The sequence below is a fragment of the Desmodus rotundus genome, chromosome 5 (genome assembly GCF_022682495.2).
Source record: "Desmodus rotundus isolate HL8 chromosome 5, HLdesRot8A.1, whole genome shotgun sequence".
Classification (NCBI taxonomy): domain Eukaryota; kingdom Metazoa; phylum Chordata; class Mammalia; order Chiroptera; family Phyllostomidae; genus Desmodus; species Desmodus rotundus.
The window spans coordinates 32253719-32280462 of record NC_071391.1 but is presented as its reverse complement, the minus strand read 5'-3'; the positions used below and the strand labels follow the sequence as shown (position 1 = coordinate 32280462).

Below are 26744 nucleotides of genomic sequence, written 5' to 3'. Positions count from 1 at the left end.
TGTATTTATTAATCACCGTATTATTTTCCATACGAGCTGCTGCAAACCTACTCTTGCCCCACCTTGTATATGCACTGGAATGATTGTTGAATGAGTGAATAGTGTGACTCATCTGTGGGTGTTACATCTGGGGTTAAAATTTTGAGATCCATATTTAATTTGTGTTCTGAAATTACATTGCTGTAGATTCTAAGTTTACCTTTTTTTAAAAAAAAAATCTAAACTTGCTCATTGTGTGTTATGCAATCTAATTTGGAAGCATTTTAAAGATCTGGCATCATTTGAAATTATCCATCCTTAGAATATGGCTCAGAGAAGTAAATAGTGAAGAAGATAGGGCAGAATATAATTTCTCCCTTTGCCGTTGAAAAGGTCCCGCTTGCTTCCAAGGTCATGTACGTGTGGCAGCTAAGGGGCTGTGTTGTAAAATCGTGGTGCCCGGCTTCCATGCAGTAGCCACACTGTTGCTTCACAGACTCGTTCTTTTTACCTTGCCAGGACGTGTTCCAGTCTTTGGCATCCGTGTGACTTTGACACCGAGAACCACTCCCTTCTTGAAACTCTCCTCCCTGCCTTCTGTGGAACCTCTCTTTCTCCTTTCTGATCACACTGGTCACTCTTTCTTAGTTCCCTCTGAGGGCTTAGCTTTTTCTCCTTAAATTTGTGTTGGCCAAGATTCTGCCCCTTTGTACCTGCACACAGTCCTTGGGATGCTGCTCATTCATGGCTTTCCCACCTATACGCTGATGCGATCCAGCCTTCTCCTGAGTGGTAGACCTGCCTCCTGGATAAGCTCTAGATGTCCACAGGCATCTAAAGTTCCACGTGGGCTGGGCTAAACTCGCCTTTTCTGTAAACTTGCTCCTTCGAGCCCTCTTTAGTAGGGGATGGCACCATCTGGTGCCCAGCTTGGAACCCGTATGCTCTCCTCATCAGATCTTGGGTGTCCTGCTTTTTGCGTGGCCTATTTGTCGTGCTTTATGCTTTCTGGCATATACTGCTGTTTGAAAGAAGTTATTATTTATTTAAATGTCACTTATTGTTAACACTTTTCCAAACAACCACTGTTGGAGGGAAGGAAAGCAAAACAAAGTATGTGTCAGCAACATTTAGAAAATGTAAGACTTTTAAAAGATTGTTTCTAAGATTTGTAATTTCCCAAACTTTAAATTTATCAGTCAGAAATTCTGGAGGAAAACTGTATTCTGCTGTTGTGTTACTTGTTATTATATGTTTAGGAAGTAGTTCTTCTAATGAACTAATTATTATTAGATACTTAGGAGGTAAAATCCATAAAGTTCTAAAATTCTGAATCTCTTAATAGCTCTTCCTGCTGCTGGTGCTTTCTGTGATTACCATGTGGGCTGTTGGATACATATTGGACTTCAATTCAGATTCTTGGCTTTTAAAAGGATGTCTTCTAGTAACACTGTTTTTTCTGACATCTTTGTTTCCAAGGTGTGTATATTAGTCTTTGCAAGGCTGATTATTGCATTCCAATTTGATTGCTTATTTCTGTTGTTGATTAGCTGGAATCACAGGTTTTTTTATTGAGCTGTGTTACTCTTACATAGAAACATCCTCAGGGGTGCTGGGAGGGAAGGGCTTTAGTAGAATATGATTGGACTGAAAGCTAATTAATCAACCCGATAATTTAATTGAATTGACAATTAGTGGAAAATAGCTTATTTTTTGAAATGTTAATTTTGATGAATAATGGGGAGATTTTTGTAACTAATTTGCACCTTGAAGCATTTTTGCTCAACTTTCAGAAATTTTTCTTTTTCTTTTTTTTAAATCTAAATTCATTTTGAGCTAGTTATTTTTGCCCTTAATCTTATTTAGTTGAAACAACCTAATTAAATCACAGGAGGTTATAAATAGCAACTATGGTACGGTTCTGTTTTTAGGAAAATATTTACACATGATTATATATAGTCACTAGTTAAGAGTCAGATTGCCCGGATTCAAGTCAAGCTTCACCGTATAGCAGGCCAGCCTTGGACAACTTGTTTTACCTTTCTGTGCTTCACCTTACTCGGGGATAAAACAGGGACAATAATCGTCACGATGCTTGCCTCATGGTTGATACACACAGTGGTTCGAACCATGGCTGACACCCAGTCCTCAATAATCTCGTCACGCCCCAGTCTCTTCTTCCCTTTCTCAGTAGAAGGGCGTCTAGTTCCTCCCGTGAATAAGGGGTATCTTCCTTGGATTACTGTCTTCCTCGATTCTTCCCTTCACTTCCCACATCCAGCTCATTGCCAAGTCCTTGCTCAGCCTCCAGTGCGTCTGCTCTCTCCATCTGCACGACTGGCACCCTGGACCAAACCTCTGAACTGGCCCCCTGACTCCAGCTCTTGTCCCCTTCTAGGTCATCCCCACTTAGCAGTCAGGGTCGTCTTCTAGAAAGGCAAATCAGTTTCTGTCTTTTTCTCCTGCTCAGACCTTCCAGTGGGTTTTCCTTATACTCAGAATAAAATCCAAACTCCTTGCCTGGGAGGTATTATGTGATTTATCCCTTCCCCTCTGACTTCATCTCTTTCTTTCCTTGTTCTCCAACCTTCTTCCTGTTTCTAGAACACATCAAGCTCATCCCACCCAGGCCCTTGGCATGTACTTGTGTCTTTGCTGGACACGTTCTGATTGTTGTGTAGCTGGAGACGTCCCACGCAGGCCTGAGTTCCAGCACCGCCTCCTTAGTGGCGCCTTCCTTGACACCCTGATTTGTTTTCTTGGCAGCACGCAATCACTGTTTCCTGCAGTGTGAGGCCAATACAAGCAGGAAACTTCTCTCCAGAATGAGAGAAAACTGTAATGATGATCCATAGAAAAAGACCTAAAAGGAAATAGTGTTGCTCCTCTAGGGTGTGATTATGAGATTCCTGTGCCCTCATTCCTTATGTTCGCCAGCGTTTTCTGGAATAAGCATGTGCATACTTTGTTCCCATGAAAAAACTAAGTATTAGAGGCCTCTTAACCATTTGGGCACTCAAGAGCAGGACCGTTGGCTGGAAATGAATTAGCATTTAAGTGTAAAGTAGAAGCTCAAACTTCTGAAAAATAGCAAAGTACCTAAATTGTCTGCTACTCAGAAAACTTGTAACTTAGAGATAGTCATTCATTCTCCACTAATTGGATTGGCTCAGTCTCCAATAAAATAAATTTTAAGCCCAATCATCAATTATCACAGTCATCACTCCCTTCTCCTTTCCTTCCCTCCCCGCCCAGAGAGAAAGCAAGGGCAGTATTTACTAACCTTGGATAGGGGCATTTGAGGTTTTGTTTATTATAGTAAAAACCTACATTATAAAACATGTATATGGAAGCGTTTGTTTTTGATGACTTTGAGTTGAGGACTTCACATGCGAGGCTTGGCATCTGGGCTCAATTCCGATGGGAGACACGTGCATATAGCAACTTTATCTACCCTGCTTTCATCCCTGCCACACTCCTCGGTAGGGCCCCAATTTCGTGGAGGCAAGCAGCTGCGAACTTCTACTATTATTGGGCTCCAGGGGCAGTTGCTCATTGATACAGGCTGCTTCGTGACCCCTGTCAGAAGTAGACAATCTCTTACAAATGAGGCAGTTCACTCTACTACTTAATTAGCTCAAACACATTTTTGCTGCAAAATCTCAGACAGGTCATGCCCTGGAGGTTACGTGGGCTCCATATGGCCTATTCAGGCAGCATATTGGGTTTGGGATTTTAATTCTTCTCAAACGTTTTATCATAATATGCTAATGATCTTGATAGCTTACCCTTTTCATGCCCATCATCAACTCTTGTTTTTTCCTAGTACAAATTTTAAAACAGATCCAGGTAAACTATCTTCATGCATAGATTTACTATATGGAGTATTTAATATGAAAGACAGATTTTTTTTTCTTTTGAAACAATATTAACATTTGAGTAAGTCGTATGTGGATTTCCAAGCTTCTTGTTACTTTAGTGAGAGGGCTAGTGACTGCTAGTGCCACTCTCAGCCTTTATGTACCTTTTTATGTCCAGGGTCTGCTTCTCAGGCTGGTTGTGGGATGAAAGGGCTTAAGAGTATGTGCATCTGTGTGTTCCAGAAACACACTGCTGTATACTTTAGAAGAAAGCCTTATAGAGGTGAAGGCAGGTCTCCAAGTATTTAAAATTTTGCATTTTGGAGTATTTGAACATATAGGATATGCGCCCCACCCCCAAAAAAGAAATACAAATACAATGTGTCTCAATAGAAATAAGAAAGATGCATTGAAAATACGACGTGGTTGGGAAGGAGGCAATGTGTAAATAAGCTGTAAGGACTAGAACACCCACTTGAGAGTCCCTTTGCCTCAGTCTTCTCATGTGGAAAGTGGTGCAGAGGGAGCGTCAGTAAGCGGAAGCTGTTGTTGGTGTTTAAGGGGGTCATTTTGATTACTGTTGCTATTATTTAAGGGAATTTAGAACTAAAATTGGTTTGAGTCATACTTGTTTTCACTAATACCTCGTGTTTATCCTTTTCCCTTTTAGGTTCTTGGTCGGGTATAAGAGCCTTGTATACTTACCAGTGGCCTTTCTGCTAAGTTCCATTTTTTGGATGTTTGTGACTTGGTTCATCTTATTCTTTCCTCATATCCTTCAAGCTTAAATGTAAATGCCTGTCTCTTTGCCTTTAAAAAAATAGTAATGCCATTGTTAGAAATTCAGATGTTAGAAGAGATCGGGGGAATACAACTCACCTTTGTATTTTTTAATGATTTTGGTTGAAGACGTTTAATGTTGCAAATCTGCTCAACCTCGGAAACATTCTCAGAGCACACAGTGAAAACAGTAGATGTCTGGTATTTATTACTCATGAGAAGGAAACAGTAGAATGAAATACTGTTTTACTTGGACCCACAAAAATTTCTTGTATTGCTTTGAGTTTCTCTCGAAGGTCAGACGGTTCTTTTAACTCAGTCAGCAGTTATAGTTGATTAATACATCTTCTGGGCGCCAGGGCGGCCCACGTGGGAGGGATTTGGGGGAAATGTCCTCCTCGGCGATGGTCAGTGCAGTGTGTGATTCTCAGTCCACAGCAGAAGTACTGATAAATCTACATTGCCACCCAAGACATATGGGACGCAGACATTTTAGAAAACAGTACTCCTAATGTGTAATTTACTCTGAAATTTTATGTTATCCTATTGCATTTCTTTTTTTGAGAATGCTGGTCACTACACACTGCATTCTTTTGTGGCCTGCTAGTGGACGGCAGCCCGTGGTGTAAGACAAAATTCGCCTAAGGAGCAGGGTTATCACCGGAAGTGCAGGGCTCAGGCAAAGTCCAGCCTAGGGGTGTGCTGTGCTTTTAGGTTGGCCGAATCTGGTCTCCTAGAAGTGGGGCTAGGTGTTCCTGCTTAGTTTATGTCTATTTACAGCTCCCAGAAGGAGGGAAGCATTTTCTCCAATTTTCGTGTTTCCCACCTCCTTTCTAGGATCCTTTTTCACCTTCCTGGAAAGTCGCCTTGGACTCTAGAAAGCTGTTATAAACTTATTTTCCTTCCAGGTAGGAGAAGAAGGAATATAGTGGATAGAAATGTACCTTTAAGCATTTCATTATGTGACATAAAAATAACTAAATTTACAAGTGACCGTGAGCGCATAAAGTAATGGCACGATACCCCTCAGAATCATCCGTGCAGGTGCCAGGGCTGGAAATTCAAGGGTCATTGACATGCCACTGGGAAGGGATGGCTGATGTTTTTGTTTACCAGTCCATGTGGCGGGGGAGTGACCGCAGTTTTAAAATTGTGTTTCTTGATGAATTTTTAAAATGTGCACTATTTCAAATATTGCACAAAATGTGATATAGTTATTACATTGAATTATTTCAAATGTACAGAATCAGTATTAACAACAATGTAACTCCACCATAGTTTGAAAACCTCCACTGCAGAGCTTAAAGTATTCAGTATTTGTGAAGATGCCATTACATCACAAGAACGGATTTCCACAGCTAGACAGAATCTTAGGGTGTTGGAGTCGACAACATGGGGTATCTTGCTCACATGTGCAGCGTGAAGCCATTGGATCTAGGACCCACAGGAGCCCTTTAGTGGTGAGGGAATGTCGGTCAGTAGGTGGCACACTGCGCCATCAGTCAGATCCGAGTTTTTCCAGCCGAATGTTAATGCTGTTTGAACGTCCCTGGGTATGAACTGAAGTGCTGCCCTGAGCCAGCTGCCGTGGTGCTGGTGGTTTTCACGAGTCAGAGCAGATTCTGGCTGCAGTTCGGGGGGCGGGGGGGTTCTGAAGTTCTGCCTCTAACAAGCTTCCACACTTTGAACAGCAAGGGTTTAGAGTCTTAGGGCCAACGTTTCTAACTCTGAAGTTTGGCACAAGACATCTTGGTAACACCTTGGAAGGCAAATACAGTTACTGTGTCAATCATGATTTAAATCGGGCAAGGAAAATTGGTTTATTACTACACAAAGTTTTACTGGAGCAAATTTAACTTTTTAAACAAAGAATTTGTTCCAATTCAAAAACATTTCAAAGTGGGGACCATTTATCCTTGAAACACTCTGTATCTTGGTTTATAACATCTGCCTTTCCCAAATATTTGATTTATAATCACTTTGCATGGAGAGCAATTTCTTTTGTTTCTAAATTAACTCAGCCTAAATAAGTTACGATTATGTACTATGCAGTAGGAAGTTTTTGGCAAGAATTTATCTAATATATAAAAAAATATTTTTAGTTTGAATCTCTGAGCCAAGGGGCTTGGTTTTTTTTTTAATGATTTTGTTAGAATGATCAGAAAATGTTTTTCTGGATGCTCTCAGGAGAGCCACATTATACCATTAGAGGTTAATTTATTTGGATCTTGAATGTTTTTTAGTCTTCAGGATGTTCTTCATATGTTGCAACTCTTCCTATCAGTATTTCCTGTGAGTTTCAACTATTGAGGAGGGATTAATTTGTCAGCTATGACCACATTTCCATAGGCTTAGAACGTAGAATGGGGCTAGGTTTGCGGGCAAGGATGTGTTAGGTGAGGGAAGGTGAGGAGAGAATGCAGAGGATAAAGATTCTTAGGAACCAGTGGTGAAGTTTGCGTATGTCATAATTATGCTCTTAAGGGAAGTCCAATATGTTCCTTAACCTGGCATTAACATCCAGCAGGCACTCCTTTCTATTTTGCTTTTATTCTCAGCATAATAGGCTTCCTCTACTTCTTCTACAAGACTTGGGCAACAGATCCCGGCTTCACTAAGGCTTCTGAAGAAGAAAGGAAAACGGTGAGCTTTCTTTGTAATGTTACAGTTTTTTTTAATAGTAGGGTATGTAAACTTCAGAAGATCGTAGCCATGCTGGGTTTTGTCCTGACTGCATCTCCAGGGCCTGGCGCCTCACAGGTGCAACATAAATGTGGACTGAATAAGCCAGCAAAACGAGATTTCTCCACTGTCACACTTCTTCATTTGCTTATATGAAAGTTTAAAAAAATTTTAATTTTTATTAAAGTAATACCTCACCAAGACTTTTTCACATGTAATTTCTGTCAGCAGATACGGTCTTCTACTTCTTTATAGTTAGACTCTTAGGTGCTTAGACATGATCATAGAGCTTAAATTCCCTCATCTAATACATGGCGCAGGCAGGAGCCAGGGCGAGCCCGCCTCCTCAGTGACCGAGGAGATGCCCCTTCTCTTCTTCAGGTGACATGGCCTGCCCTCCATTGCTCGTGAACGTTTTCGAGTTGGGGAGAGTGTCATCTTTGCTACCTAAAGCCAGTGTTCCTCAAAGATCTACAGTGATCAGTTCTGTTGTATACTGACAGGTTTTGGTTCTTTTTAGGAATGTCCGTGTTTGTTCTTCCCTAGCGATTATAATTGGGGATCGATGGAGAGAAGGGGGTATGATTTCTGTGCATTCTAATTTATTGGCTGTGGTTGAAAATGCAGCCTTGAAAAGTCGCATTATTTCAGGCACAGAATGATTTGTTGGCAAGTCTTAGAAATTGCTTTTTTAGCTGCCTCAGTCTGGAGAGAGCTGTGATTATGGTCTATAACCATGCATTATACGTTCCCCTGCATAGCACAAACGTAAGGTCAAACTCCGTGTCTTTTAGAATATCATCACCCTCGCAGAGACTGGCTGTCTGGACCTCAGGACATTTTGTACATCGTGTCTTGTGAGTGAGTCTTTTCTTTATAATTTTTTTTCCCATTGTAAAAGCAAATTCTTGGTTACATTGCTCATGGAAGCATATATTAAATCTTCACAGTGTATTTATACACCTTTGTTTCTCCTGGGTTCTAATTTTGCATTACTGTCAGAACGATTTTCTGCCTTGAACATATGGGAGAAAGATATTTATAATCTTTTGAAGTTGCCTATGATTAAAAATCTCCTTGCATGTTTTGTTTGCTTTTTCCTACCACGAAGCATACGTTAGAACTAACTTGGAGTCAGAGGCTCATGATGGCCCTGGGAATAATTTAGTGAAACTTCTCATTTTGCAGTTGAGGAATCATGGCCTAAAGGGAGGAAGGAACTTTCCCTAAAAGATTGGCAGAGCCAGAAATGTAACCCAGGTTTCCCTTCTCTTAGGCCAGTGCTCCTGGTGCGATAGGGTACTGCCGTATTTCCCACTAGTCAGTGTCAGAAGGCTCTGGAGTTCAAATCCCCTTTAGTGAGGGCTTCAGCGCATTAGACATAGAGAAGTAAATATCGTGTTAATAGGGCATTCCAGAGCCTCTTTGTGAATTGGTGATCTACTATTTAGGATTATTCGTGCCAGTGTCTTTTTGATTTAAGAATAAGATTTTGCTTGTGATTTGCTACCGCTCTGAGACACTGATTTATGCTTGGGCCTCTCTTAATTGCCCACTTAGGCAAGGAAGCCATTAAGGTCACTCCATTGCCCTGTGTGCAGCTCCTGTGTCGCTCGATACGATCAACACTGCCTCTGGACTGGACGCTGCGTAGGTGAGAGACTGAATCTTTCAGTTCCCACTGCGAAGCTAAGCTTACATTTAGTTATGTGTGTGACTCATAGGAAAAGTGGAGGGGAATCCATCTTGTAGCTCTTCCTCATCAGAGGATCATCTCTACGGTATAGCACTTTTGGAAGACTGATTTTTTATGGTAATAATGACAGTATCATTTTACAGTATTTTAGCATTTATAATGTATTTCATGTATCATACCCTATTTGATCATCAGGTGCCACTCCTATGAGGGTGCTATTATTATCTCCATTTTAGAGTTGAAAAAATTTAAAAGGTAAAACATTCCTTGCTTGAACCCACTTTAGCAGTATCAGTCTTCCGCTCCGAGCACCACGTTCTCTCCACGTGTCCTGTCTCGTCCCTCGTTCACATTCTCCACTTGTCCTCTTCAGGGCTCGGGTAGGAGCTAGAAGCAGAGACGCCACAGATCTGGGGGTTGCCTTCCACCCAGGGAGTATCTCTCGTCCTGATCTGCACCCTGGGTTTCCTCTGAGCCATCACAGTAAAATCCTGGGGTTTGTTGTTAGGAACTGCGGCCGTGGGTCTTTAGAAGAGCCGTGCTTCCGTGGCAGATGACGTGCTTTTTCAGCTTGGTGGACAGAGTGCCGCCTCAGCTCAGTCAGGTGTCCTTGATACACTTCGATGTTCTTTACTTTTCCTGGAGAGCAGCTGAAATGACCTCTTTTAAATAAGTAATGAATAAATATTAGTTCAGTTAACATGGACAACTGACCCTGACGTACCAGAGCCGTTTGCTTTTGGTTTAATGGTATTTAAAAGCAAAGCAACAGCTTATTTCTTTACTTTGGTGAAGACTTTGGACAGGAAAGCGGTTAATAAGGTCTTGAGCCGGAGAATCATTGTAAGGAATATTAACTATGTTGATTTTCTTTTTGATGTAGGTTTTGGCAACCATCGCTATTACATATTCTTCCTATTTTTCCTTTGCATTGTGTGTAACTGGATTATATATGAATCTTTCCTGTGTAAGTATAAATTCTTCGTACAACAAGCTCGTGCACCCACACCCACATACGCTTTCCCTTGTAAGCTCTTGTATGTCACATTCTGGCTGCGTGACTATAACCCGTACCCCCAGGAAAAACAGAGCGGATGCTCTAAACTCTGGGCGTTGGAAAGCTGTGAGAAATGCTAGAAGAGGTTAGTTGTCGGTACCTTTGAAGAAATTTACTCTAGAATGACCTTGATAAATTAGGAACGTGGTCAAAAATACAAACTCATTTAAGGCAAGTACGGATTTATGTCCCAGTGAAAGGACGAAAAATCAGCTGCTCAGGTTCACAGCTAGGGAAGTGGTAAGTAAATAAGACGGGGTGGGGGAAGGTTGGTGGTAGAGAGGCTGGGGCTAAGGAACAAAACTGAAAGCACATGTTCTCTGACAAATCTCAGGTCACGGCTTATAACTGATGGAAAAAACTGTAACAGTCATTAAAACGTTGGAAATAATAATAAATTGGAAGAAAATATTAGATCACTTATTCCGCATCCCCGCGAAAAGAAAATAACTTTTTAATAGCGGTATAAAGGAGGCCTCTTGGGGTCTCACGTAGGGAGTGACATCCAGCGGTTCCAAGGTGAATAACAAAGAACGGGGTTTAAATGGAGGCAAGAGGGGTTTCGGTAGCTCCTGAGAACTGCGTGGCCGTGCTTTTCAAATCTCGGGTAGGTTACTCAACTTGAAAACCTGTAGTGCTTGTAGTTTACTTTGACTTTGTTTAACTCTTCATTATTTCTTTATTTTGAACGCTTTGGGAGAATTTAGCTCTAGAGGCTTCATGGCTGATCTGTTTCCATCCCCCCTCCTGTTAAATTTATGCCCAAGTCTTGTATTTTGCCAATTAAACACTAATTTGTTTGAACAAACAACAAATCAAGAATGATTCAGGGAGATGTTAGGAAAGTGTTTTCTTACCTTTTTTTCCTTTTTCCTTTATCATCCCAAACTCCACCCCTCCCTATCTCCCCACCCTGCCCTCTTGGCTTACTTTAGTTTAACGTTTGTTTAGTTTTTGAAAGATAATTCCTTCTCCACTGTTCCCCAGCTTCGCAGTTTCCCTCCCCAGAAACATCCAGAATTACAAGTTTTGTCTGGGTTAGGGTCTCATTGTTGGAGCTTGTTAGTACCCATGTGAAATGGTTTCTTGTCGCCCTGCTGCGGGCATGGGGAGGGCTTCAGTTACCTTGCCAGCCCCTTTCCCACCCGCACCTCGGTGTCTGGTCCCTAGGGAAGGCTTTGTGGCTCCATATAACTGTCACCACCTCAAATGGATCTATTAGTCAGAAGTTTGTGTTCCCTGATCTCAGTTCTTGTCAAAGGCCATCAGTAATCCTGAGCACTGGGATTTAAAACCTCTTATTAAGTCCTGTGGTGAAAGAAAGAAAAAGGTTTTTTGACAGTGCTTCTTTCTGTTGAAAGAGCTGCCCTTTGAAGGCCTGACATTAAAGCGTGTTCCTGGAAAACCTTTTTAAGCTGGCCCGTGGACCAGCTTGTGCCTTGGACTCGATCCTGGGGAAAAGGAGCCAGATTTTACACCACTCTTGTCTCTCCCCTTCTCTCTCTCCTCTAAAAATAGTACCTTTGTCTGCTGCCTCTGTCCAGCATAAGGCCGTATTGATAAGGATAGAAGTGATTTTCCATCGTGTTCATTCTTTCCAAGTTGCTTTCTTATTACATGCATCGGTTCCTCCCTCCCCTTTGTCGTTATTCTCTGGCTCTGAACCAATTTTTGTATTACATTTTGTTTCTTAGAAACAGTCCCACCTGTATGTGCATTTACAACTGTAGGCTGGCTGAACATATTTCATTACTTTTATCCCATTTATATTTTGACAACATTTTTTTACAGTGAATGAGGACATTGGGTCATTTGTCATTATTTCACACACAGGAAAAATGAACTTTAAGTGCTCCATTTTTCTAATGAGTCCTCACTGTCATCCCACCTTCCTTGTTTAACCATTAACACCCCTTTTGCTAGAGCCCTGCTGTGCACCCTCCCCCTCCCTGCTGTGCACCCTCCCCCTCCCTGCTGTGCACCCTCCCCCTCCCTGCTGTGCAGCCTCCCCCTCCCTGCTGCGCACCCTCCCCCTTGTGTGATCCAGTTGCAGCTACTTCTGGCTCCGTGCACTCCCCATCCATTTCATCCTGTGAGGTCTGTTTTCAGGGTGGACAGTAAGTAACTGAAAGTGTCAGCATCATACAAGTTACAGGGAGGAAGATCTTAGATCATTGCTAGAAAGAGATTGTGACTGTCAGAGCTATCTAAAGGTGGAAGCCATTGATTTGGAACAATGTGAGTTCCCTGTCATTAGCCAATGACTACCTGTTAAGAATGTACCAGTACATATATTTTTTTAATTTTTATTGTTATTCAATTACAGTTGTATGCCTTTTCTCCCCATCCCTCCACCCCACCCCGTACCAGTACATATTAAAGTATTGTATTGCATGAGATAATTCATATGGCCATTTACGGCCGTATCTTTGATATTAAATCTGCAATCAGTTCTATGGAAACTTCAGTCTGAGGTCATGCTGTGTTATCAGAAAAATTCCCAGCAGAGAATAGTTGAAATCCATAAGGTGAAAGAAAGTAGATATTCTTTCCCACTCAGCTGTTTTCTCTGCCTGCTGTTGGGAATTATGATCTTGTATGTCGTACCTGGTGAATGCAATGCGCCTTTCTTTGGGTCCCGATGAGGAGCTCTAAAGAGTGTAATCTGCTTTGTTACCTTCATTGCTACTTGGCGATGATTGCTGTTAGAATGCTCCGGCATATATTCATGAAAGATAGCTGGGAATTAAATGATACTCAACAAAACAGCTATGTGGGACAAAAATGGACAGACAGTTGATAGCAAAGTCATGGGCTCATCTTCCAGTCCCAGGAACTCTTAAGTATTGCTTTGGGAAAAAGTCTAAAATTACCGATGAACTTGCCAGAGACATTTATGAAACCTCCAGGCACAAATCTACAGAATTCTCTTTTCAAAACCAATTTGCCCTTTAAGAACAGTCACGGCACCTATAAAAGTCATTGGCTTCGTGTAGCCTTGAAGGTCTGTTCCCTCGTTTCTCCTGCTTCCTACCTGTGTTCACCTTACTGCTGCTCTTAGCTACGTGGGTTAGAGGTCAGCATCATGCAGGCCATAGTAAAGTCCTCTCTTTTAACTGGCACATAAATAGGTCCTCCTGGGGAGGAAAAACTGAGCTGTGATCATATGAATCTTGCTCTGTATTCTCTTCCTGGGGGTGTCTTTCTCGTGAGTTTCCTCACCTGGCCTTTCTCCCGCTGCAGAATAAATCGTGGTGCCAGTGCAGAAGTACATTCAGTAACTATGTGCCCTTGTGTTCCAGTGGTATCTAGGTGCTTAGGGGATTTCTTGTGCCCACAGCAATGGCATGTTGATCTGAACCCTTAATAAGGGTTTATATTTAGTTCTGTGATAGGCCCATATCTTGTTGTAACATGGATAAGACAGAGAATTTTCCAGGACAAATATTTATTAAATATAATCATTCTCAGTTGTCAAGTCCTCGAACAATTCTCTGGCCAGTGCATTATGCTGAATATGCTGATTTTAGCGATGGTTTTATGGACCTTTTTTTGCTTTTATTCTTTCACTGCCATGCTATGTTATCATAGCCTTAATTAACAGTAAGGTATGATTTTTTTGAGTATATTTTATTGATTATGCTATTACAGGTGTCCCAGTTTTTCCTCCTTTAGCTGCCTCCACCCATACCCCCCTTCCCTCCAGCGACCCCCTGCTTAGTTCATGTCTGTGGGTCATGTGTGTAAGTTCTTTGGCTTCTCCAATTCCTTTACTATTCTTAACATCCCCCTGTCCAATTTGTACCTACCATCTATGCTTCTTATTCCCTGTACCTTTCCCCCATTCTCCCCCCTCCCTCTCACCACTGATAACCTTCCAAATGATCTCCATATCTCTGATTCTGTTCCTGTTCTGGTTATTTGCTTAGTTTGTTTGTATTTAGATTCAGTTGTTGATAGTTGTGAATTTGTTGCCTTTTTAATGTTCATGATTTTGATCTTCTTTTTCTTAAATAAGTCCTTTTAACATTACCTGTAATAATACCTTGGAGATGATGAACTCCTTTAGCTTTTACCCTGCCCTTCCATTCTAAATGATAGCTTTGCTGGATAGAGTAATACTGGTTGTAGGTCCTTGCTTTTCATCACTTTGAATACTTCTTGCCAGTCCCTTCTTGCCTGCAAATTTTCTTATGAGAAATCATAAGATTTCTCAAAAAGTTGATAGTCTTATGGGAACTCCTTTGTAGGTAACTCTCTGCTTTTGTCTTGCTGCTTTTAAGATTCTGTCTTTATCTTTAAGTTTTGGCATCTTAATTATGATGTGTCTTGGCGTGGTCCTCTTTGAGTCCAACTTGTTTGGGACTCTCTGTGCTTCCTGGACTTGTATGTCTATTTCCTTCGCTAAATTATGGAATTTTTCTTTCATTATGGTTTCAAATAAGTTTTCAATTTCCTGCTCTTCCTCCTCTCCTTCTGGCACCCCTGTGATTTGGATGTTGGTATGTTTGGAGATGTCTCAGAGGTTCCTGAGCCTCTTCTCATTTTTTGTTTTTGAATTCATGTTTCTTTTTTCTGTTCTGGGTGAATGTTTATTGCTTCCTTATGCTCCAAATCATTGATTTGAATCTCAGCTTCCTTCCCTTCTCTGTTGGTTTCCTGTGGATTTTTCTTTATTTCACTTAGTGTAGCCTTCATTTCTTCCTTTTTGTTGTTGCCATACTCAGTGAGTTCTCTGAGCATCCTGATCACCAGTACTTTGAACTCTGCATCTGATAGGTTAGTTATCTCCATTTTGTTTAGTTCTTTTTCTGGGGTTTTGTTCTGTTCTTTCATTTGGGCCTTATTTCTTTGTCTCCTCAATTTGACAGCCTCCCTGTGTTTGTTTTTCTGTATTAGGTAGAGCTGCTTTTACTCCCTCTTATAGTAGCATGGCCTATGTAGAAAAGGCACCTATAAATTGTGTGGGGTGGAGTCGTAGGTACTTGCCAGGGCAGGGTGAACTGCTTCATTGCCTTTTGGTGTGTGAGGAGAGCTTGAAAAGGGATCAGTGCCGCTGCCTGGCTTCTGGATGTTCACCTGGCACTCACCCTGATTCCAGTCACTTCACCTTCTTCCTGTGTGCGACTGGCACCCTTCTAGCTGCTGCCCCGGTGGTGAATCCTGGAGTGGGTGGGTTTACATACGTTCTAAGACCATGCGGACCTTGTAAGCAATGAAAATCTGGCAGTTCCTTCTACCACCCTAACCCCCACTGGTTTTTATAGCCAGAGGTAATGGGGATCTATTTTCCTGGTGCTGGAACCTTGGGCTATGCAGTCTGGCCTGGGGCTGGGATCACTCGCTCCCAGGGTATCCCTCCCAATTTTCATCCACCATATGTGAATGTGGGACTGTCCATTCCACCACCGCTGCCATCTCTCCACTCATCTCCGTAATTCCACTCTTCCTACATGGCTGGATGAATGTGGCTTCTTTGAATCCTTGGTTGTTGGACTTCATTCAGCTCAGTTTTCTGATGGTTCTGGGTGTTATTAGTTTTGAGATCTGGTTGTAATTCTTTCTATTGTTTCACGAGGAGGCAAAGCGTGTCTACCTATGCCTCCATCTTGACCGGAAGTCAAGGTACAATTTTTTCATTTTTGTTAGTTGAGCTTGCATTTGGGAGGTAAACTCTTAAAGTTGGGTTCTGGTCTGTGCCATCACGTCTTCTGTTCTCTTTTCCCCAAATACAACTGCAGTGATTTTATCTTCCTGCATGATGATCGGTGGTTTGTTGTCTTTTTAAATAATGGGTTCCTTTTTTTGTGTTCACAGATTGGTCAGATCATTGTGCCACAACATTCAGAGAGGACGGGCTATGGACCTACCTCAGTCAGATCGTGGCCTGTTCCCCGTGGGTTTTATACATCTTCATGCTGGCAGTTTTCCATTGCTCATGGTCAACGTTTTTATTATTAAATCAGCTCTTTCAGGTATTTGTTTATCTTCTAACCTGTACTAAGGTAGAAAGACTTTAGTTTTAAATCAGAAGATTTCATCTCTAGTCCCACCTCTGTCACTTCCTCTGTGGGTCTAGACATGTCATTTGACTCTTGAATTTTGGTTTCCTCGTCCGTAAAATGGGGATGATAATGCCTGTGTCCTCTCACAGGAGGGTTTAAAGGTTAAAAGAATAAATTGTTTGTGTTGCCTAGGAGTTATCTAATGTAACCTATTTATTTTATAGAGGTACAGAGGTGAACTGAATGTTCAAGGTCACCCAGTGAGTGGGAAAATCAGAACGGGAAACTTAGGCCTTCCAACAGTCCCTTTTAGGGGCTTTTTCTATCATACAGTTAAATTACGTGATGTGTGAAAGCGTGGTATAAACTGTAAAGCATTATGCGAGTGTGAGGGGATTTTTTCCCTAGGTTATTTCAACCCTGTTATTATTATGCAGTACTAAGTGGGTAGAATGAGGAAGAAATGAAAAACACTAACCAATGGACGTGGTGATTGTACTCTCAGAGAAGGTCATGGCCATTAGAAACTTCCAGCTCCAGGGCAGTAGTCACCCTCAGCTTTCTATGACGTTTCCGCCCCTTCCCTGCTGCCTGCCGTCCCCTGTGTGCAGAACCTGATTCTCATTGGTGCTGTGGCCTGCCCGTGTGGAGCGGACAGCCGTGGTCGGTCTGCGCCACCTCCTGCAAGGCCTCAGATAGTTGGGGCATCGCTCAACAACAGCAAAATGTATTCCGCTTTTATGGGGAAGTAACCACTTCTACAATAATAATAATAATAAATTTTTTAAAAAGGAAAAATACCCCTTAGTCCCTTAAAAAAAGGAAAAATGCTAAGGAAAGGCATTAAGCTAATAATACTGATAGAACTGAGGTTTCTGAACATTCTTCCTAAATCCCTATCCCTCTGGTATCTACAGACTTAGGCAGTAGGAATGGATATTAGCATCAGTACTTAGTAGTAATTACTGTCACTCACCATACCTAATATTTGTATTTGCTTTACATATTCCAAAGCACTGCCAATTGTTTCCTCACAAACATTTGAGATGTAGACTGTGCCAAAGTAGTCTCTCCTCTGTTTTGTGGATGAGGAAAGAGCCTAGGAGACGTCGAGTGCCTTGCTGATGGCCATAGGGCCAGTAAGAGGAGATAGATGTAGAACCAAAGACTCGAGACATCAATTCTTAGTCTCTTCCTTCCTTCCTGGACTCTTGGAACAAGTGCAAGTATATATGAGACTATAATATTCTCAATTTTTAAAAGAAAGGTTAATAATTTGTTTATATTTTTTAAGGCAGGAAAATGGACTCACAGTTTTGGGTAGTTTTCAAACACAGAGATTTAGAGCAAAGTTGTTCTCTTAATAACAAAACGACTCAGGCTTTCATTTCCTGAGTGCTCTGCTGCGTCATGGGTTTGACGGTGGCCAGTCAAACTGAGCTGTGGTCGCAGTTCTGCCACTTTCTCAGCTTGTGCCCTCGGACCAGTCGCTTCCCCTCTGTAAGCCTCTGCACTGGGTATTTTAAATGTGTGATCTCAAATCCTTAAACAATCTGATCAAGATGATAATCTCTGTTTTAAAGATAAGGAACTTGATATTTGTGTTGCTTTGAGGATTAAATGAGATGACTCAGTAAATAGTAGTGTTTTTAATGACACGGGAGTTTTTAAGTTACCTTAATTCTTACCTTTCCCCAAATATATGCATTTAAATGTTCTTTACCTCAGATCATTAACTTTTTCATTTGGCTATTTTCAAAGAGCTACCAAGAAGAATACCCAAGTTGAGATAATTGCACTGATACTTACCTTACGTTATTTTGATTATCTAAAAGTTGCATGCTGACTTTGTCAAGAATCTAAACACGGCCATAAGCCATGGCTTGAATTACTAAAGCAATTATTTTATGACTTATTAAGTCAGCGCACCGTGCTTTCTTGAAGGTTAATAAAATAAGACCAGAAAAATTGCCCGGCTACTAGATTTACGTGGGAGAGTCTACATAGAGCTGCCGAATCTTTGCCCCACCTCACCCTTGGTTAGAAGGCTAGGTGATACTGTTTTGGGGGGAGTACTGCGTGTTTTCCAGTATCCCATGATGCACTGCTAAGAGTGATGTAGCCTTGATGTGGCATTTTTCATGTAGCTCCCACCCTTTTTCAGATTGCTTTTCTGGGCCTGACCTCCCACGAGAGAACCAGCCTGCTGAAGCAGAGCAGGCACATGAAACAGCCGTTGTCCCTCAGGAGGACGCCATACAAGTGAGTGAGATCTCTTCTTTCCACTGAGTCCTGTGGAAGATGCTAGCCTAGCCATGGGTTGTCCAGTCCAGTGCCACCACTCTTGGCCATGCTGCTGTCCTCTAATTTGCCCTCTGGTAGAGTTGACCCTCTTATTTCTTGGAAGCTTCAGTGATAGGAGGTGAGTGGTAGTAAGGTCATGAGCCCCAAGGTGGTAAGAATTTGGGATTTAGTCTATTGGACTCAGCACAAATAATAAGTGATTTTGACGTTTTGCCAAGATGGGGAATCTCTCCAGTCAAGCCACATGGTCACAAGGTCGCACATTGCTGGCATGAAGTCAGTGTGAGATAATTAAGCATGTGGCTGAGAAAGCAGCCACAGGCTCTCTGTAGAAAGCATTAGGTTGTGAGCTGTGCCAAGATTTCAACCTGGCTTTCTGTCACCAGTAATTAATTTAGCCCTGTTTTACTGTGCCCACCTGTGTCAGGGAGAAGCTAGTCTCCCAAGTTTGGGATCTGTTCTCCCTAGAGCATCGGTGGTGTAAAACCTGTCCTCAGCTGAGAATGAGAGTGTTTGTAGAAGGTCATCATCTTATGATATGAACGATCAGGCTTTCAAGCTTATCTCCCTGTCACATATACTGGGGTCTTGGAGACCGGGAGTGCTGCGGAGGTGACCCAGAGCCCTCCAGGGATTTGAGCGCTCACTGCGTATCTTGTGAGCAGACTATTTTAAAGCACATTTGTGGTACAAGATGAAACTGTTAGTTGTTAGATGAGGAATTGCAGTTGAGCTTCTGGGCAGAGGGGTTGGGCAGAGAAGGGCTGTGAACACTTCAGGGTTTTGGAGGATAAGGCAGTCTCCAGTGTGTAAGAGGAATTGGAAGGAACTGAGAGGGACATCATTCAGGGAGCTGAGAGAAGGTTTAGGAAAAAGCACATCTTGTTCACTGTATTTTTTCTGGCCTATCTGGCCTTTGAGATAAAGTCTGAGTCGGGGCAGTGGGGACGGAAGGAGAGAAACTGATCGAGGGCAGTGGCCACTCCAGCGACTGGGAGGGCCAAAATGAAGTTATTCAGTTGCTGGGCAAAAGCCAGGGACTCTCCAAATTAGGGGTTCAGTTCCAGAAGTAGAACTGGGCTTTATTTTTAAGGCCCCATAAGCCCAGTAACTGATTCACCTCTGGATTCCTGTAGGATCTTCAAAGAACATTGCATATTGTAGAATCTCAGTGAATGTTTCTGGTGTGAATGAATGTTCATCGAGGGCTCCAGAGGAAATGTACTGAGACGTGTCCTCTTCCTTTCTCGGCAGCCTTGGGGTCACACAGAACCTCTCGGACTTCTTCCGGTGTGGCTGCTTTGGCTTGGTGAAGCCCTCCACCATAGACTGGACGTCGCAGTACACCATGGTCTTTCACCCGGCCAAGGAGAAAGTTCTTCGCTCCGTATGAAGCAAAGCAACCCACAGCTGTCCGATGTGTTTGTGTTTGTGTTCACGCCCTGGTGTGAAAACGAAGATACAGAGTTCACCTCAGCCCAAAGGAAGACACAGGTGGTTCTCAAAGCCCTTTGGTGAAAATGGTTCTTGATAAAGGCATTACACTTTTTTAGATTCAGCCAGAGCAGTCTTGGCAAACATCTAAAAAAAATTTTATATTTTTTACAAATGCAAGTTACTTTGGGGGGTAATATTCACTAATTATGGATAAAATGTGGTATTTTCAGATACTTTATTGGCTGTTTCAAAATAGTATTGTTCTTTCAACTTGTAATTTTTGATAAATTATTTGTCTTTGTTTTATCTATAAATATGTAAAAATATTTAAATAGATACACTGTTTTGCTTTAACACTTAATAAAAATTTTTTTTGTAGTTCTGTAGTTTCTGAGACTTAACACTTCTAGAATGTTAAATTGAGAAAAGGTGTATATGCCAGACGAACTGACTCCCGTTTCCAGTCCTGAGTTGAGAGCGCTGCTAAGAACAATAAGCAAGATTTAATTTAGTTTTCCATCTTACTGAGAATATTGAACATAAAGATTAAAGATTTTAATCTTAAAATCTTTAATTTTAGTCTTAAAGATTAATTATTATTTTTACCTAGTACCCCTGAAAATATTAGACTGTTATGATTATAATTGCCAATTTCCCTTGTTCTGGAGGAAATGCTAATGAACTTCAACTCTTGGAGATACAGATACACATGCCCTTGGGCATCGCATTTCCTTGCTGAAAAGCCCTCCCTAAGGTTCCCCTTGCTCTTGGGGTGAAACCTAGGGGGCCCTGAGGAATAGAACCTTGTTTCGTTTACCAGTCTCACCTGGACTAAGCGTTGTACTCTAACCACGCTCAGCAGATAAGAATCTAAAGAAGTTTGTATCTTCTCCAAGGTCACGTAACTGCAGAGTGGGGTGAACAGTTACTCCAGAGTCCTAATCACCTAGAACACTGCCTGACGCGTACATGTTCAATAGCTATTTGAATTTGTTGAATCAGTGCAGGACGTGACCTGAGCAGAATTGGGTTTGGAGACTGATTCTCAGCTGGGGGACAGAAGGACTTTTTCAGACTATGGCCTTCCTCCCTTCCTTCCTCCTTTAGATGTGTGCTATATATCTTCAACTTCACATGTCCAAAGTTGAACCTACCCTCTCCTCTGAACCCCTCCACACACACATACAGATTTTAAAAATAGATAAAAAATAGATTAAAACATATAATACATTTTAAAATAAATAAAGTGAACGACCCTATTCCCAACCCAGTCTTCTTTGTATCTTGATCAGAAACACCATCCTGTCGGTTACTCAGGCCGAAATCTTAGCATCTTTTCCTGAATTGCCCTTTTTCTCATTATACCCAAGATTCATTTCTTTAAGAAACCCTGGCTTTCTCTAGAATATAGCCAGCGTTGAATGCTTTGGGCCCCCATCGCCACTGCAGGTGCCAGCTACCACCACCTCTGGTTTGTGACTTACCGCAGTTTTCTTGCTCGGTCTCCTTCCGCCCTCACCTGGCTCTGCGGAGTCAAAGTGACCCTTGCAAAAGACAAGTTGAATCATGTCACTCCTCAACGCGGAACCCTCATCCACTGGCTCCTCATTTTACCCGAAGAGGAGCCAAAGCCCTGACCGCGGCCGACAGGGCCCTGCGGGATCTGGCTGCTGCTCCTGCCCCCCTTTGCTGATCCCACACACCTGCCAGGCATGCTTTTGCCTCAGGCCCCTGTCTGCCTGTTTTCTGCGCCTGGAATCCTGCCTCATGTCATAGTGGGCAGTGCCTTCCTTCCCAGCATATTTTAGATACGTATGGGCCTCAATGAGGCCCATGCTCACCAACAAATTTTATAATTTGCAATTTCCTCCTCTTGGACTCTTCTTCCTCTTTACTCTTATTTTTATTTCCTATAGCACTTACCACCTTCTAACATTATATAATTTATTATGTCTACTGTATGCTGTCTCCCTCTCCAGTCCTTAGACTATAAGGTGCACAAGGGAGCTTCGTTTCGTTCACTGATGTATCTATCCCAAGACCTAGAATATTGCCTAGCACTTAGTATGTGTTCGGTAAATGTTTGAGCTAATCTGTGGAATAAGTTTGTTGAGTGAATTGAAGTCTTTTAAAAATCAGTACATGATGTGATCAGAGTTGTATTTGAAGACTGATTCTCAGCTTGGGGTGGGTCAGATGGACTTTTTCAAGTTATATCTTCTCCTCTCTCACCGACCCCGACCAAGTAATTGTTCTCAACTTGTGGTCTGTAGACAGTTTACATTAGAATCACATGCCTGGGTGGGGTGGGGGTGTGGCGTCCAGGAGTGCAGGATCACGTGTTCCAAGTTTAAATTCCTCATCTCAGACCTTCAAATCAGTATCTGAGAAGTGAGTTCTGGAATCCACATTTTCTTCAGGTTTCCCAGGGAATTCTTACGTGTACATGCTGTAGTGTGGGAATCGTTTTTGCTTAGGAAATCTTACCTCCACTATTCTATGTTTGGCTTTTCTCAAAAGCACACAGTGTAAAGTTAAAAAATAAGTTTGAGAATTAGTGTTTTATAGCTAGACACCTTGGGTTTGAATCCTGGATCTACCGCTTACAAGCTACTTTTACTCTTTGGGCAAATGACTTAACTTCCTGGTGCCTCAGTTTCCTCATTTGTATTGTGGGGATAATAATAGTATAGGCCTCCAAATGTTGTTAAGAGGATTAAAAGTGTTAATACATATGAAATACTTAGAATTGTAACTGGCACATAGTAAGAATTCAGTGAATGCTGGCTATTCAGAAATCTTTGGAAAATGAGAGAGAGAGAAGCTAATGGTAGGGAAATGTGCCAAATTCACCCTTCTATCCTCTGTTGTGTGTTCTGGGGCCAGGATTCTGAAAACTACTGTCTCCTTGCCAGCTGACTTTCTGTTACATTCTGCCAATAGACTGGAAGAAAGAGGGCAGGAGGGAGTTACTCCACGGTACTTGGTGGCTGTTCCTCTCAGTGGCCCTTCACGCTGACGGTGACAGTTGGAACCAGTGTCTAGCGTTTTGTGCAAAGCAGCTCCATTTTGTCCCCTTAGAAGCACCAGCAGTAACCAGGCAGGGCTGTCTCCTCAGAGGTCTGATTCCTGGTCCCTGGGAACCTCTCATCAGGGCATTTAAGTTAGGATACCCCCATCTGTTCTCTCTCTCTCTCTGCCCCAGAGGTGGTAGCTGCTTCCTGCATTATCTCTGTGTTAAGTCAGTGTTCTTTACATTCCAAACTTATTAGCAGCAGTTTAGCCAACTCCTATTATTTTCTTTCTGTAAAAAAAAAAAAAAAAACAAGTGTGGTTTCTGTTTTTCTGACTGGGCCCTGACAGAGAGAGGATGTTAGAGAGAAACTTTCAATAAGGGCTAGGCAAGAAGTAGTGAAGGTGCAGGAGTGATCCAGCAGGCCCAGATTACTGATTGAACGTGGGGGAAGAGGAGGAGGAATCAAAGGTGACTTTGAGGTGTTGGACCCAGTGAAGGACAGAAGTAAGGAAAACAGTGGAGAGGCCAGCTGATGAGTCTGGTTGTTGGGGCCTATTGTTTGAGGTACCTGTAACATATACAGCGGAAAAGTCGAAAAGGCAGCTGGAAAGAGTCCGGAGTCACCCGCACAGATGGATGAGATCGTCGCAGGAGAGAAGTAGCAAAATGAGATGAAATGAAAACGTCAATTCGAAAAAGAGACCAGAGGTGACAATCAGTGAGAACAGAACAAAGGGTGAGAGCCCTGGCCGGGTGGCACAGTTGGTTGGAAAGTTGTCCGATGCACCAAAAGTTGGCGGGTTTGATTCCTGGTCAGGGTGTGAATGGAAGGTAATCAATCAATGTTTCTCATATCGACATTTCTCTCCTTTCTTCTCTCTCTAAAATCAATAAAAAACCACATCCTCAGGTGAGGATTAAAGAAAAGTGTGATAGAGAGGAAAGAGAGGAATTCGAGCTAATGGAACACGGATTTAAGAAACCGGAGAAGGAGGAGGAGAGAACTGGGAGGAGGATGGGTAAGAGGGATAATCAAGAGTACAGTGTGTGGGATTCAAGGAGAATTCATTTCAGAGAGGAAGCAGTCAGTAGTCAGGAGTGAAGGAGAGATGAGAAAAACAATGGAAGGAAGACCGGTCGGCTTATGATTAGGAGGTGGGGTGGGGATGGGCGGCATTGAAGAGGGGACTCAGAAGCCAGATGCTGAGATACTTAGGAATAAGTGGACTCTAGTCTTATATTCAGTTTGGCTCTGAAAGGAGAGGAGAAGGCTACAGCTTGAGGGTAAATAGAGAGATGTTGTTTTTGTTCTGTTTTAAAGCTAAGACAGACCCAGTCGTGTTATTCGGGCCAGAGGAATGCAACTGTTAGGCTCTCTTGCTGTGACTTCGTGTCTTTCCCCAAGTATCTGTATGGTCACCTAGGAGATAAAACATCTGAATCATTTTTACAAAATTTTGATGTAAATGGACTGGGTGGACACCAAACAGTGAGAAGTGGAATATCTCAGACCGGACACTTCCAGTGTTTCAGGTGAGCGTTGGCCTAGGAATACACATCCCCTAAATCTCGGTGGCTTCACACAAGGGACGGCGTGTTTCTCCTTTTATGTCGGTCCATCTCGTTGTTAGCAGGTGTTCTTCCATGCAGGGACCTAAGCTCCTTCCGAGCCTGGTGGCTCCACCATTTCCTAGGACCTCGGTGTCCGCTGAGCCTTCTACATTCACTGATGTGGAGAGAATGGAGACTCTCCCAGGGGTCCTGGAGGTCTGACCTCTGTTGGCCAACTGAGTCCCATTGAATCCCGTGTCCCAGTCTCTGATGGGGGAGCATGGGAGACGTGGTGGAACAGTGCGCCCTAGGCAGAGAAGAAACATGAAGACTGCTGGACCACATTAAGCTTCTTTCTTTGTTTTGTTCTTTCCTCCCCAAGCTCCTCCACTCCACTAGATAATAAACTCTTCTTTGAAATCCTTGCAGAATTTGCATTTAGTGCTGCCTACACTCTCTTCCACTTCACTCACTCAACAAAGGTTTGCTAAGTGCCTGCTGTTTGTTGAGCACTGTGAAGACCAGCGTGCCACGTCCTAACAAGGAGGCAGGTGGGAATTCAAACTCTCAATGCAATGAGTGCTACGTTCCTCTGCACCGGCTGTGGGAACACAGACGTGGATTAATTCTCGGGCAGTGAAGCACAGATTTTGCAGAGGAAATGCCACCGGACCTGTGACTTGAGTTCACCAGGCTAAGGTGCTGGATGAGCGGGACAGGATGGAGGGGTTCTGTCTTCCAGACATTTCCAGGCAAAAACAATAGCAGTGGCAAAGCATGACAGCATGAGGGTACTTGGCCTATTTGGAAAGCTGCAAGCCTTCGCGTGTAGGTGGAACTTACATGGAAGTGATTGTCTAAAACTCATTCGAAGGGGTAAGTTCAAGTCCAACTCATGAAGGTCCTTATATGACATGCTGTTATGGGCTGTTATGTATCCCTTCCCCTAAAGTTACATGTTGAAGTCCTAACTCCTAGGGCCTCAGAATGTGACTGTGTTTGGAGATAGGGTCTTTATAGAAGTAATTAGATTAGAATGAGGTCATTCAAGTGCTCCCTAATCCAACGTGACCGCTGTCCTTAGAAGAAAACACTATTAGGACACACAGACACACAGAGAAGACTACGGGAAGACACTGGGGGAAGGCTGTCAACTACACGCCAAGGAGAGAGGCCTCAGAAGAAACCAGCTCTGCTGCCACCTTGACCTCGGACATCTGGCTGCTGGAACCGTGAAAATGTCGTTTCTGTTGTGTGAGTCATCCGATCCATGTACTTCGTTATGGAAGCCCTAGCAGGCTAGCGTACGAGTACATACCAGAGAATAAGAACGGAGGGGACGTGTTCTAGACACATTGTGGCGTCAGAGTCGGGGAGGCTTGGGGAGTGAGGCTGGGAGGGGTGAGGGAGAGGGCAAAGCTAAGGCCGACTGCAGGTTTTAGCTTCAGTGCCCTGGGTGGACAGCTGGTGGGGCTAGTCGCTGAAATGCGGTAGAGAAGGGGAAGGCAGCATCATCTGGCACTCCCCTCCCACGTGCGCCTTACCCCTTTGTGAGCCTGGAAGGCTCCAGTGTGGGGGACTTCTTTCCGAAGAGCCGGGGTTGTATATTGCTTTCAAGTCAGTGCAGGTTAAAGGGGACTGGATTTAGTTAGTTCAGTTGATCGCTGGTATTAATTATTCAATTGACAATGATGGGATCTCTTATACAGCTCTGATAAAAAAAAGTTAAGTTTACAAATTAAAAATGCATTGCCCTATGCTTCCATCCCCAGAGAATATAAAGCGTACACCCACAGTTTGCTTTGGTGGAACCCCGCGGCCGAATCACCCCAGTGCGAGTCTCTGGGTGAGTAAAGCTTGCATCTGCATTTTCCCTTTGAAAGTGGAATGGGACACAGCCTTTGCTAGCTGTTCTTTTTCTTTCTGAACCAGTCTGTTAAAGCCAATCCAACAGAGGAAATGATCAGGTGTAATTGCATTTGGAACATCAAAAACTAAATAAATAACTAATAAAGTCGGGGCAGGGCCTTGACCATGGTGGCCTGGAAGCAGCCCTGAATGAAGGCTCATTTGAAAGAAAGCATGCTCGGGACTCGGAGCCCAGAAAAGCCCGCGGCTAATGGAGTGCTTCATAGTTTTTAAGCAATAATCTTCCATTTGTTTTCATTTACTTCAAATACCTCAGAATTGCACGGTGGTGGGAGAAAAGCTGTGGTGCTTAAAGTGGAGGCCAGAGAACTTGCTGGGGAGGCAGACAGACGTTTTTAATTGGCTGCCTTTCATTTGCCAGCCTGGAAATTTGATGTAAGGGAAGTTTTCAGAAAATTGCCGAACCCTCGGGAATTGTTCCAGAATAAAAGAAAATCATCCTCGTATC

The 26744-nt window shown here is 42.8% G+C and overlaps 1 protein-coding gene across 1 annotated transcript in view; it reads left to right on the top strand.

The window, feature by feature from the left end:
- The window catches only part of ZDHHC13 (zinc finger DHHC-type palmitoyltransferase 13), a 41953-nt gene extending 21775 nt beyond the window's left edge, over window positions 1–20178 (top strand). Inside the window, exons 9-17 of the mRNA XM_053925072.1 lie at window positions 1325–1458; window positions 4510–4612; window positions 7140–7262; window positions 8096–8158; window positions 8862–8955; window positions 9881–9964; window positions 15872–16029; window positions 18224–18321; window positions 19618–20178. Of these exons, the coding sequence (XP_053781047.1) occupies window positions 1325–1458; window positions 4510–4612; window positions 7140–7262; window positions 8096–8158; window positions 8862–8955; window positions 9881–9964; window positions 15872–16029; window positions 18224–18321; window positions 19618–19756 (996 nt within the window). The 3' untranslated portion in view covers window positions 19757–20178. The remainder of the gene's footprint in view (window positions 1–1324; window positions 1459–4509; window positions 4613–7139; window positions 7263–8095; window positions 8159–8861; window positions 8956–9880; window positions 9965–15871; window positions 16030–18223; window positions 18322–19617) is intronic.
- Window positions 20179–26744: the final 6566 nt, after the last annotated feature.